General features: G+C 43.3%; 1 protein-coding gene across 1 annotated transcript in view; it reads right to left on the minus strand.

Annotated features, from left to right (window-relative positions):
- DCDC2 (doublecortin domain containing 2) overlaps positions 1 to 13,121 on the minus strand; it is a gene marked incomplete at its 5' end in the record, with an annotated part of 51,302 nt that overhangs the window by 19,668 nt on the left and 18,513 nt on the right. Inside the window, 3 exons of the mRNA XM_010131488.1 lie at positions 5,995 to 6,196; positions 9,153 to 9,207; positions 10,261 to 10,407. Of these exons, the coding sequence (XP_010129790.1) occupies positions 5,995 to 6,196; positions 9,153 to 9,207; positions 10,261 to 10,407 (404 nt within the window). The remainder of the gene's footprint in view (positions 1 to 5,994; positions 6,197 to 9,152; positions 9,208 to 10,260; positions 10,408 to 13,121) is intronic.

Below are 13,121 nucleotides of genomic sequence, written 5' to 3' on the forward strand. Positions count from 1 at the left end.
ATTCAGAAGTCCAGGTTTACCCTCTTTGGCAAGTTCATAAACCAAGATGCTGATAACTACATGTGCTAAACCCCACATTTCCGGTTGCAATTACTGTTACATATAATTAAATATGACTTAGGTTTCTACCAGCGCAGTGAGAGTCCAACCATGACATTAACAGCATGTCCTACAGGTTACAAAAACCAAAGCACCAGCTCAGCGTCTACAGGATTTGCTTTAAGAAGTGGCGAATTTAAATCTTGCACAAAGAGCTTTCAACAGTAAGAAATTCTTTAGTCATCCTGATTTGAGAGGATTATGACATGTAATATGAACGGTGAAATTCTCAGTGTATTAAAAAAAAAACAAACCAAAAACATTTAAAGCAAATACATTCCCAACTAAACTCTGCTGGAAGATTAGGTTAAGCTTTAAATACGCTATAAGCATAATTCTTCAGACGTTAAGTCCCAGGAAACAACCGCTTTCAAAGAGTCTGGCACTCAGATGAGAAGATTCCACATAACTGCTAAATTGTCAGGGAAAAGGACAGCAAAGAATATGGGATACATTTTCTACTATGAGTATTTTTCTTTCTAGCTATTTCCGTACACTCCAAAATGTGCATGTGTAAACTCACTGTGCAGTTCATTGATTTCAGATTAAAATAAATTAAACCCACACCACTGACAGCCAAATGCAGTCAGCTAAAATGCCAAGGGTCTTTTTCACTGTCCCTGAGGAAAAAAAAAATTAAAATCGTAAAGATGGCAATAAATGCTTCCCTTATCCAATCCAAATCTGCAAAGCCTTTGAAGTTGAAGGCATTTTTTGGAATAAAACTGCAAGGCCAACTGAGGAACTGCAATAAGCCTTCAAAGTTCACAATGGAGCTGTACTGAGCAAAGAAGTACTCGAGAGCAACCACTATCACTCGTCCTGGAGCTGGCTTCTAGCTCACCATCAAAAACACATCTCCATTTCAGAGAAAGAGTTCTTACTCTAAAATGAAACTGGAAAGGTCATAATTCAAGGCAGGAAGATATGCGATACATCCAATACACCTGACATCATGCCTAGCCAATCTGATAGCCTTCGATGGTGGCATGACTGGACGGGTAGGTGGGGGAGAGCAGGGAACGTTACTGTCCTGGGTTCGTGGTTTGTCACGGTTTGTGACAGTTACCTCCCCTGACTTCAGCACGGCTGAAATCTCCTGACACTCTAGGGTCTGGCTATTAGCTCAAGGGGCCTGGAGCATCTCTCTGACAAGGAAAGGCTGAGAGACCTGGGACTGTTCAGCCTGGAGGAGAGAAGGCCAACGGGGGATCTGATCAACAGTGATCAGTATCGAAAGGGTGGGTGTCAAGAGGATGGGGCCAGACTCTTCTCAGTAGTGCCCAGTGACAGGACAAGGAGCAATGGGCATAAACTGGAACACAGGAAGGTCCTGTGTTACTTCCCTCAACACATCCACTTGTTTCTCAGATTCCCCACTGACAGAGTTGTATTCACTGGGCTCACACAGGTGATTTGACTCATGAGGCTCTCAAAGGAAAGTTTTTGAAGAAGACTACTCTGCTGCCTACCTCTGTTCCAAAATGGACATCAAGCAGCTAAGAACTTCCACCTCCTACCTGCAGATAGATAATTTGGTGGAAATACTCGATCCAGCTCCTGTGCTCTATTTAACTTACATAGACTCATGGGTGAAAAATATTCAGCTAATGAGAAGTAAAGAAACACACTTGATAGCAAAACAGGCTCCCAAGTCACAAAATAACACGCCTTTGGCAGTAAGTTTAACATCATCACAAATCACACAGCAGTTCAGTTCCTTCAAATAACAAAGGACAGAAATAGGGTGTCACGCTGAGCTCTGCAACCTTGTATTTTTATAGTCCAACTGGCTTTCTGTCAAGGGCAGTGTTTGACATGGAGGGTTGGCTAGGCAGGAGGATACTGAAGTTGCCGCAATCCACACTAGCAGCTCACTGCTCCTACAGCGTGGCCTGTGCTTCAGGCACGCTCCATCTTGAGGTATGACCTCAAGAAAAAATGCTCAGGAGCCCACAGCTGCATAGAAGATGATCCTGTGGGGTCAGTAGAACATATTTTCTTTGAACTACTCCACTACAGGCTACCTAAGTCCTGACTACAGCGGAGCTCCCCAAGCAGGGTCAGACTGGAGTGAAAAGAGCTTTGTTCCGTTTTTATGAGAGCTGTGCTTCTCCCCCAAATTCTGCCTGCAGGTGCTGCAGGCTCTCACAAGCAGATGAATATGGGCAAAGAAGGGCGAGAGCAATTTTAGAATCCTTCACATCCCATGTGGAGATGTTTTTTCCAAGAGCTTCTGAGTCTCCAGAGGGAAGCCTGCTGTTCATTTACATGGGAAAGAACAATGAGAAGGAACATACAGTGACAGACTTTGGGTTACCGAACACGGCGTGATGTGTTAACTCCTCCTTTACATTCACAGGATTCTACAGAAAACAAATAAAACACCTGCCTGCATGCATAAAACCTAGAAGAGCTGTTATCTGAGTAACACACAACCTCCCGTTAGTAGATTGCTCAAGAATAGCTCCAGCTGTAAAACTACCACATCAATAATACAAAAGAAAAATAATTAGAGAAGAAATGCCATCTCCAGAGAGTCTCAAAAGTAAGGGTAAGTTTAAACAATTGCAGCTATAAACCTTGACGTTTCCTCTCTCTCTCAAAGGCATTATTGCATCGTAGGAAAATGTATGCTAAGCACGCTGAAGCACTCAATTTCAAAGTCATTGAGCGGTGTTAGGTACCACTAACGATCTTATAGGTGTATTTTATTGCTTAATGTTAATGATGAAATAGATGATTTTTTTCTGCCACATTAATTATTTCAGTATGAAACAATTTCCTGTATTTTTGTGCCACAATCGTCACAGCAGCACATTAAAAAGTTCTTGTATCCAGTCACTGCTGGATTAAACATTGTGAATTTTTAGACTTTGCCACTATATGCGTAAGGTACCCAATTCACCAGGCTTCAGAAAGAAACTGCACTCCATGTAGACTCTTCAGATAATGAAAAAACAAATCATTTGATGTGAATGCCTTGCCTGTTTCCTGTGGTAGCAGCAGTAACAGCTATTATCAGTCTTCCTGCTCGGCCTCCTCTCCAACGCTGCGCCTCAAACACTACCCACTTCCAGAAAGACTTTTCTATGTCTCTTTAAATGGTGACACATGCCACTTGCCTCAGTGGGTCAAAAGAAATGTCAGGTGTTTCACCAACAGCATCAGCTGCTGTCCAAAGGCTGTGTACCTCTGCCAGTCTGTCAGACCTCAGACGAGTCAAAGAATAAACTGGGCACAGAGGCTGAGCTACCCTCTCTTATGATGAGACACATCCACTCCAGAACGCGGCTCGGGTGTATCGCTTGGCTACCATGACATGGCAGCAAGCACAGCTCTGCCTCTTCCAGCGAGGGGAAAACTCCAAACCAGACAAACATCTCTGGATTTTAAAGGACCTGGAGCACTTCCTCACAGATTTCCAGCCAAAGTAACTGCAGGGAAAGAAAAGGAACAAGAGGGATCTCTCTGTAGTGCTCCACGCATCCTTCAGATGTTTCCCATGCACTGATAATCCACTTATGTAGAAAAATGCGATAGCAAAGAAGTGTTCCACTAAGAGCTAACAGACTCAGAGCAACGCTCATGATTCCTCATGTGAAATGGTGGGTGTAGAGTATTAGCTGCTGTTACCAAGGGCTTGTAAAGCAACGTGCCAGAAATGGGACACCGTCATTTTGCTCTTGGCAACAGAAAAATTTGTGTCATACTTACTGCGAAGTACTAGGGAAAAAAAATGGAAGGAGACAATAAATAAATAAAATATCATTAAATTTAGTTTCAATCACATGGCAAAGGAATACATTTAATAATGAATTTAATACTGAACTAGAATGACGTAATGATAAGGATGCATCCCCTGTTAAAACACAAGCAGGGCTGAAAATCACTTTGAAGAGTTGCCTTGGGATGAGAAGCTTAAGGAGACTGACTCCTGGGATATTTTCCACTTGATCTGGCTGGAGAAACATTAGGGAATTTAACTGGGGAAAGATAAGTCTGTAGACATTCGTGAATCTGCAGTTGCCACTGCAGTGGGCATAAAGACTCACAGGAGCAGCGGGTGGTTTGGTTTCTCTGCTTGGCCAAAGGAAACAGTTCTAATTGGCTTAGTACACATCTCCTCTTGACCAGCGAGCCACTGAGAGCAGGGATTGCATGCACCAGAAAACCGTTACATGGCTCTGGATTTCTCATCCCAGACTGTTGTCTGAATTTAACCCAGAGACTTCATCTCCCTCAGCAACCGCCCGCACGACCAGCTAGGTCTGCAGAACAGCACAACTGCCCAATGCCACTTCTGCTAACAGGTCCTCAGAGATACAGAGGAGCACAAAAAGAACAGAGAGCTTCTCCCAGCATTTACTTCAGCTCAAACCAGAGAAACAGCTGCACTGAACAGCTTCTAGTTACACAAGACTCACAAAGCTTGGAAAAGCTGATGTGAGATGCAAGCAGTCACTTCTTCAATGAACTTCGTGGATTTCCAACCATTTCTGTGAGCAGGTGGAGCAGCAATAGTGCTACACATGGAAAGGTAAATAGCTCCCTATATTGGTCTGCTAGCTACCAAAGTGAGATTTGTCTCTTAGTCACTGCCTGCTGAAAGGAGAGAAACTATTGCTGCTTCTAGTACTCCTCCCGCCCCGGGAAATGAAAGAAAAAAGAAAATCAGAAACCTTTGGTAACCTAATGCAAGGCTGACAAAGGCAAAGAACTATTTTCTCTCACGTTGGCAAGAGGGGTCTGTTTGCTCCCAGGAAACACCTGTAGAAACTTTACTTACAACAATCCTCAGGCCAGAAACGTAGAGAAAATCACCATAATGGCACTATACCAGTCAGAAAAAGTTGTGTGGCTTGGCAGTTCTTAATGTAAGAGGTCTGACTGAGACCAGTCGAGTCACCAGAGCAGCTCAGTGATCTGAGCAGGAGACTAAATCAGAACACATGGATTTTGAGCTCTAAAGAATTCTATACCAGCACTTCGCAACAGAAGCCAATGCACCCGTTTAAAAAAAATAGAAAACGTAGCAACGATTTAAGATATCCAAGGTGTGCAACAGCCTAAATGCAAACGCCTTTCCCTGTATTCTTTGCTTCTTACATAAAGATTCTGAGCCTTTACAAATGGTAAGCCAAGCCTGCAAGGTCCCCTCTGAGAGGACAGCTCTGCTAGTCTCTCCTTCATATGTTCTTAGCATGCACCACTCAACCTGTAAAAAGTGGGGACACAGCATCATGATTTCAAGGAGAAGAATATATTCAGTCATTTCATGAGCTACAAAGGTCAAACGTTTCCAGACACTTTCGTTCTAGTGTAATTCTTCAGTAAGAAAAGAAAATCTACCAAAAAAGAGCTGGCTAAAACTGTTTCCACTTACCAGCAACAGGACAGACTGGTATTTGAATCAAGACTAGAATAAGCCTGAAATTCAACAAGCTAATTCTTGAAAAGACAATTATGTTACAAAAGACTATATTTCATTGATCTTTTAAAACCCCAAATTACAAAGCTGCTCCTGACTCAAAATAAAATTACAGCTCATGATTCATGTTGTTGGATGACAACCCTTTATTGTTATAGCACACTTAACAATCGACTCTTAAAGAGCAGTGAGAAGAAAATGGCAGGTGCTATGAAAAATATAAAGTAGTTTAACTTCCAGGGTACACACTAAAACCCTGTAGCCTCCTGCGGTATGTCAGTGAAGCCAAGAACGTGGCCATGATGCAAGGTGCATTTCCTAAGCAGGAGGAATTTTTGTAAGTTCACTTAGCCAGAGTAAACAGACAATTCAAGACCTATATAAGCATATTATTGCACTACCGCACTGTTTTAACTGAGGATCAAAAGCCACCACGCTACAACAGAGTTTGTCTGGGTACCTACCGTTAACCTGAAGGACTCCTGTGGAAGCTGTTGCTCTTACTGTCTGTTTCACTTTTGTAGAGTTGTTAGAACCGTGTCGTCTGGACACAGAATCCTCTGGATTCTGGCTTTTGTTGTCTTTCCCTTTGGGAAGCTGAGGTGAGGAACTGTTTTCTCCTGGGTCGCTGGATCCAACAGTAGATTTAGATTGTCGATCATTTCCCTGAAAAGCAGCATACGCAATTATCACTGATGAAAATGACAATGTTTATTTTCTGCAATTTCAATATTATTTCACCCTTTTAACACTCAGGATTGGTACTGGGTGGTAAAACAGCATATTCATTTACAATCAGTACGGTTAAGTGAAAATGCAAACTACCCAGAAAACTGCAACTATCTCATCAACTTACTCTATGAGCCAACTCATCACACGCTCCTCACAACTCCCAGAAGAAAATAACGTATTTATTATACAGAAGTCCCCTCCAAGACTCCCGTTCTCAGCAGGCCCCAGCTGCCCCGTGCCCGGGTCTGTGATGTCCGGAGGTAGAGCAGCGACTCTTTCACGGGCACCCCCTTGCCGTGGGGAAGGAGCTTGTGTGCCCTTGTGAGGTTGAGAGCTGTGCTGGTGGTGGCATGTGCCTCCGGTGGGGTCTCCCAGGCCAGACAGGTCTCAGCTGAAGGGTCAGACACAGTGTGTCCACGGGCAGGATGGGCTCACTAGCCTTCGGGCAGCCATCCTAGGAGAAGGACAACTCTGACTGCAGACCCGGGCAGATGGAGCTCGTTTAGCCCTGTAAGGCATCCATCATCTCAGAGAAGGACACTCTAACCAAACCTACGACCCGAGGACTTCGCTGTCACCGTCCAAGCTCGCCAGGCCCTGGCAGATGAACCTCAGGTGTAAAGGGTGGAGCCAGTTCCACACACGCTGCGCCTCACCTAAAAAACCCACCGCGCAGCCCCGAAGGGTGCACTCATCGCTTGCAGCGAGCGTGGGAACAGCCCTTCCCAGATCTTCGCTCGTGAAGCCAAGCCATGACGATGATACAGACGTAATGCTTTATTTGATGAAAGAATGTCATATGATATACGGCTATATCTCATTGTGCATGTGTGTGGAAACCCAGAGGATATAAACTTGTGAATAATTCATTGCCTCTGTAAACGAGACGTGGGCATTAATCTAAGCATCAAGAACAGCTGAGGAGGACGACAGCCTTCACATGGCAGAAACCGTCTGCCAAGTGGACACTAAGAAAGGGGATTGCCCACACATCACCTCCGAGTCACCTCCAAGGGCACCAGCCAGCAACTCTGCTTGCTCTGTGGTGTATCTAGAAACAGAATCAGAATCTTGGCCCTTTATTTTTACAGCTTTGATGTAGGTATGATCCTGAGAGTCCTAGCCAGACATTTTCTTATTTATACACGTTTTTCTTCAGTCTAATTTCTGTTCACAGTCAACATTGTTAAAACCTGAACTGTATTGCAGCTGCTCTTTTGGGTGCTGTTTACATCATTCTGGGCTGTATAAAGGCTTTATCAAGCAAACACCCTCATCGTTGCCTCTGATGAGAGGTGGTCAGACTCCTACTTTCACAGTCCTTCCTAATCCAGTTCTGTCAAAACACTCCACATAACAATGAAACGCTCAAGCAGATCAGGGCAGAAAACCTTACCAGTGCCTGGAATCATTCACCTCATCACAGACAGCTGAGTCCCACCATACAAACAGATTCTGCGTCATGTTTTGCTTAGAGCAGCTGCAAGAACCGTTCATGCCACTTCAGAACTGGCCTGCCAGGAAGGCCTTTCGTCCTGCAATGGTCATGGACAGCCCGTTTCACCTCACTGCTGAAGTTAAAATGTAACACTAGATAAAATCAAAATCTTCCAGAAAAATAACCCCTGAACAAAACCCTGCATCTCTTTAAAAACTCCTGCACGTGTTATTACATAGTTTTCATATAATCAGTAGAAATCAGTCCTGTTCAAAATATCTTCCTTCAGTACCAGCTAATCTTCCATTACCTGCCAATACCACCAAATCTACCACTTATCCTTCCTCTCTAAAGACAAACAAGGGCACGGCGATATTTCAGTCTCTTCTGACTCAAACCGCAGACTGTCATCCTCCCGTGCAATAATACTAACAGACTGTAGACATCAAATTGAAGCAAATAATAGCATGATTTATACCAGTTCAAATGTTGCGTTAGATATTTAGGAGCAGTAATACACATTCTTGCCTCGAGTTTTGACATTTGTAATCAGTGTGTGTTACAATCCCAATAGAAAAAAGGGAATATTCAATTATTTTCTGCACACGTCGTTAAGTAATTGTGGAAAAGGCAAGAAGCTGTTAATGAGTTATTTTTACAAATGCTGGAATTGCAAAGCTCACACTGTAAGAACAAACATCACTTGGAAGTACGTTCTTTGGTGAGGTTTTGTCTTCTGAATTTGAACCGGATGGAACAGAGACTTCCATATTTTATGGCTTATTTGTTTAGCGGCTCCAGGGTTTTCCATTTTGCAAACAGTGAATGGACATGACCAACTACCACAACTCTAACCACGGACTGCGCGTCTGACTCTCCGCTGTCTTGTACTTCTTCAGTAAACTGCACTTGCACAAACTCGGGGCAGACAGACACTTACATTCCGGTCTGTCACTGTTCTACACCCACACCGGGCTTGCTTTGTACACAGGCAAATAGCTCTCCAGCACACAAAGCAGTGGAGGCTCAAGCTCTGTATTTAAAGGTTAGCAAGGACAAAACACAGACGGGAAGCTGCGCTAGGGCCGTATTTGGACTCAGCGTGCAGAAACACCGTTTCTTCTGCCAGATGTTTTGTAGAAGGTTCTGTGGCTTTCCTTTAGGTCTATAATTTGAGCTTTAAGGGAAAGACCTCAAGGCAGCAGTTATCTTTGCCGTGGAAGTGGTTATAAAAAATAAAGCAGCCATTACTGCTGTAATCTTTTCTGAGATTTCTTTTGTCTAACAGACACAGCAAATAGGTACAGGTTCATCAGGCTTTAATAAGCATACTACCAGGTGGCTGTGGAATTCCTCTCTTCAGATTTCATGAAACCCCAAAGGACAGGGACTTTCCATCTGCTGGAATTGAGCAAAATCAGAAACAAACTTCTTATGGCACTTGATACTTACGCTGCCCTTAGACTTCCGAGATGCCCCAATCGGAGGTAGCACAGAGGCTTTGGAACTGCAGAGATAAGGCACGAGTTAGAATCGCATACGCTGTCACTACCATAGACGCTATGTCATATCTAAAACCACCTGAGGGAACACCAAGCTGGCTACGGCAACAGAGTTCACCCTTTCACTCACTGCGCCTTTCCGCTAAGAGCCACTCATCTCCAATCACTAGGCTATATTTAAAAGCATAGTCAAAGAAATGCATTACATTTCCCTACTGTGTATAGCCATCTACTGAGACTTTGCAGAGCAGATTTCAGTGAATTACTGTGTGAAAGATCCTTACAACTGTTACAGTGAAAAGTTCCAGCTATTTCAACAAAACTCTGCTTACATCAATTGATCGACATCGCTTTTCTCTATCCTTAAATTCATTTGTGGTAAATACTGTTTCCCAAGCCACTTTCAAGTTATTCACATTGTCACCCACTAAAAAACCTGAATAATACATCTGTTTATATGCAGAATACAGGACAAATCCTTCACATTACACCAATTTGTGGGACAAATCGCCATTTCTTTCTGTTTATTTCAGTAAAACAGCTCTCCAGTTTCATGTTTTCCACAGATACTAAAAGGCCAAGTTTCTCCTTACAGACCCCTGGTTTAGGAGCCTATTTTGTGATAATTCCAGCCTACAAAAAATAGACCCAAAGATAAAGCATTCTTAAGGGAGTACATATACCACAAAATGTTATTAAAGAAGAGTAGATCTAGGCTGGCATAGCTGCACCTAATCTCATTCAGCTGCACACGTTTGATTCCCAGGAGAAAAACAAATTAAGCCAAGTCAAAATAATCCCTTCTCTGACATTAATTTTGTGATACATAATCAATGGCATGTTTGTGAGGTGAAAGTCTTCTAAAATTTCCATTTTCTCTTTTGTTTTTGTTATCTTAACTTTCTCAGAGGCTGACAATAAATTTTTGCATCCCTACTAACCCATCCGTCCCTCCCTCCCTCCTCCTCGGAATGATGATTTTGTACTTTTACTGGTGGTGCGTTGTAAACAAATCGACACACTCGATTGAGAGAATATCACACCCCTCTACAACTTACCCCTGGGGCCGCCTCACTGTAGATTTGCTAAACAGCAGATCACCATATGGCAACTTCTTAAACTTTTCTCTGCCCACGGCAACATAAATTTGCCCGTTCTCCAAGTCTGACCCGTTCTGAATGAGTTTTCCATCTAAAGTATAAAGTCTGAAAAATATGAAGATGCTCAATATAATAAACCTTAACATTCAGTTGGGAGTATTAAGAGCGTTGAAAGCCACATTAATCTAAATCACTAAAGCACGTTGGATTTCCAGGCGTGACACCAAATCAAGTATAGTGGATGCCATACAATGATCAGTTGCTACATGAAAAACAAAGACCAAGGAAAGACAAAGCAAAATAATAACCTAAATCACAGTGAAACTAATAAAGTATGAAGCGTTATGAGAGATGAAACACTCATCATTTCTAAAACTAAGTTTATTACTATGTACTTAGAAGGTCTTTAATGCCTTTCCTCTGATAACTCGCAAGGGATCTATTCCATGAGTTCCTGATCCCTCTTACGCTAAGTTCCACCTGCCATCTGTGCTCTGGGAACTAGGAAGCTGGGAAGAACTGGGCATTCGTGGCCCCACGACTGAACACCCAGGAGCTGTCCACCTAACGCAGGCTGATAATACCGCGCTTATGCTGTACGGATCAGGAGGTCGGAACATGGTTGTACCTGGTGGGGTGAGGCTGGGGGTGGCAGGAATCACAGAATCGTCTGGTTGGAAGAGACCTTTAAGCTCATCGAGTCCAACCGTTCCCCCTGCACTGCCAGGGTCCCTAAACCCTGTCCCTCAGCACCACAGCCACACGGCTGTTAAACCCCTCCAGGGATGGGGACTCCACCACTGCCCTGGGCAGCCTGTTCCAGCGCTTCAGGAAATATAATAATACGCTATAACAAGCAGCTGTGTGTCTTAGGCACCTACAGTCTACTACACCAGCTAGGTTTTTACCACAATAATTTCTTTTCTACAGTTTACCAACTGTATCTCTCTTGAACTGGGGAACCCAGAATGGGACACAGTGCTCCAGAGGTGGCCAGATACAGGCTAACAAAGGGGACAGCAAAGACATAACCTGTGGGACCAATATCCCCAGATTCCCAGTTACCGATGCACCAGGTACCTGCCGGTTGCTGTACCCCATCCCCGTGCACAACCTAGCAAGCAGAAAAGCTGCTTTCTCAGTGTCTGCTCTCATGAGATGTCTCTTCTCTCTTGCATCCCTCTTCTGATGGGGATGATCCCTAATTTTTTTAAAAAGCAACATGTGAAACTGCATAAGACTTGGCAGCTCTTTGTGTCTTTTAATAACATGGAAAAGAAAACCTGCTGCATACATAGTGCAGGTTCTTGTAATTGCACTTATCCTCTTTAACGAGAAATTATCTTTCCAGCATCAGTGATCTCAGAGAACCTCCCCTAATGCCAACATAGTTCCAGTAAACCCCAGCAATTAATATGTAACTTATTACAGAACAATGATCACTTTACTAACATATTTAATAGGTATTCCTAGTGTTTTGGGGAAAAGACAATGAAAACTGGGTTAATAGAAAACCAGAAAAAGGAAAACATTAAGTAATTCAGGAAGTCATGTATATTATCTTATTTTTTAAAGTATTAAAGCTGAGCACTGAGGGGAACTTCTCCAAAGCCATCTGAGCTGTGTACAGAATGATTTATGCCTGCATGTACATCACTCAAGGAGCAACGCCAAGTAGTGAGAATAAAATGCGCAAGGTTTTTACAATCTGTTAAACAACCCGAGAGCAGAAAGAATTGGTGTGTTGTAAAAGGCTGAGAGTTACACTCGCTGAGAATCAGATCCAGAAAGCTGCAACACGTGTGTAGGTCTACTTTGCTGCGAGTAAAATTGCTGCATGGCCAGATAATAGGAGTAGAGAAAACAAGGCTGGGAAGAAAAATCAGATGAGAGCTAATAGTCAACAGACAGCGTTACCTTAATGTCTTATCATCTGCATCAGCTCTGGGAAAGCAACAGAGAACTGACAGACTACCTTATCGTCACCGATCGGGGCGGCAGGGGTGGGGAAGGGGGATGTTGCGAGCGCAGCCTCAGACATTGCGTAAGCTGTGAGGAATGATTTTCCACAAAGGGCCCCTTCCCATCCAGGAGGGGATTTCTGCAATGTGCTCTGCGTGGGGCGGCGCTGGAATGTCAGCGATTTGCCTGCACGCACCGCGGCAGCCTGCGCACACAGCAACGATTCTCGTGGAAATCGCAGGTATCCTCTTGCTCTAAAGCTTGCAACCAGGACCAAATCCTGGTTTAGAGATCTTACTTTACACTGGAAAAGCCTGAAGGGACTGAAACTCACCTATCCAAGAAGTCACCTGGGGTGACATTCCTGGGGTACCACAGCAACTCAGGCCAGCTGAGATACTGGAACCAGCAAACCCCCAACGACAACTTTGGCTGAGCTGGCTGAGTATAAAGCACGTCCTAGTCACAGTGCAGGCCTTCAAAACCCAAAGAACCTGTAAACATTTCCTTGAAACTGTTTGCCCCAGTGAATTTAAAGAACTATCGAAATTAAAAGGTAACACAGATCACATCTATTATTGCAGATTCCAAACATCTTCACCAACTTTACCATGCCTGTTTATTTTAAGCTGACGTGCAACTTAATTATTAAATGTATTGCATTATTACTGTATAATGACATGCCTGCTAACTAAATATTTACTCAAAATAACATCTGAAACAAATTGAGGTTTTTCTTCATTTAAAAAGCAGTTGAAATGAAAGCTGAAGGTTACTTGGAGTCAGTATATTTCCATCCCATGCTCTTTTAATGTATTTTACTTTTGTAATAGTGGAATTGCCCGTGAAGCAGGAAT

This window comes from Buceros rhinoceros, unplaced genomic scaffold (assembly GCF_000710305.1).
Source record: "Buceros rhinoceros silvestris isolate BGI_N320 unplaced genomic scaffold, ASM71030v1 scaffold8562, whole genome shotgun sequence".
Taxonomy (NCBI): domain Eukaryota; kingdom Metazoa; phylum Chordata; class Aves; order Bucerotiformes; family Bucerotidae; genus Buceros; species Buceros rhinoceros.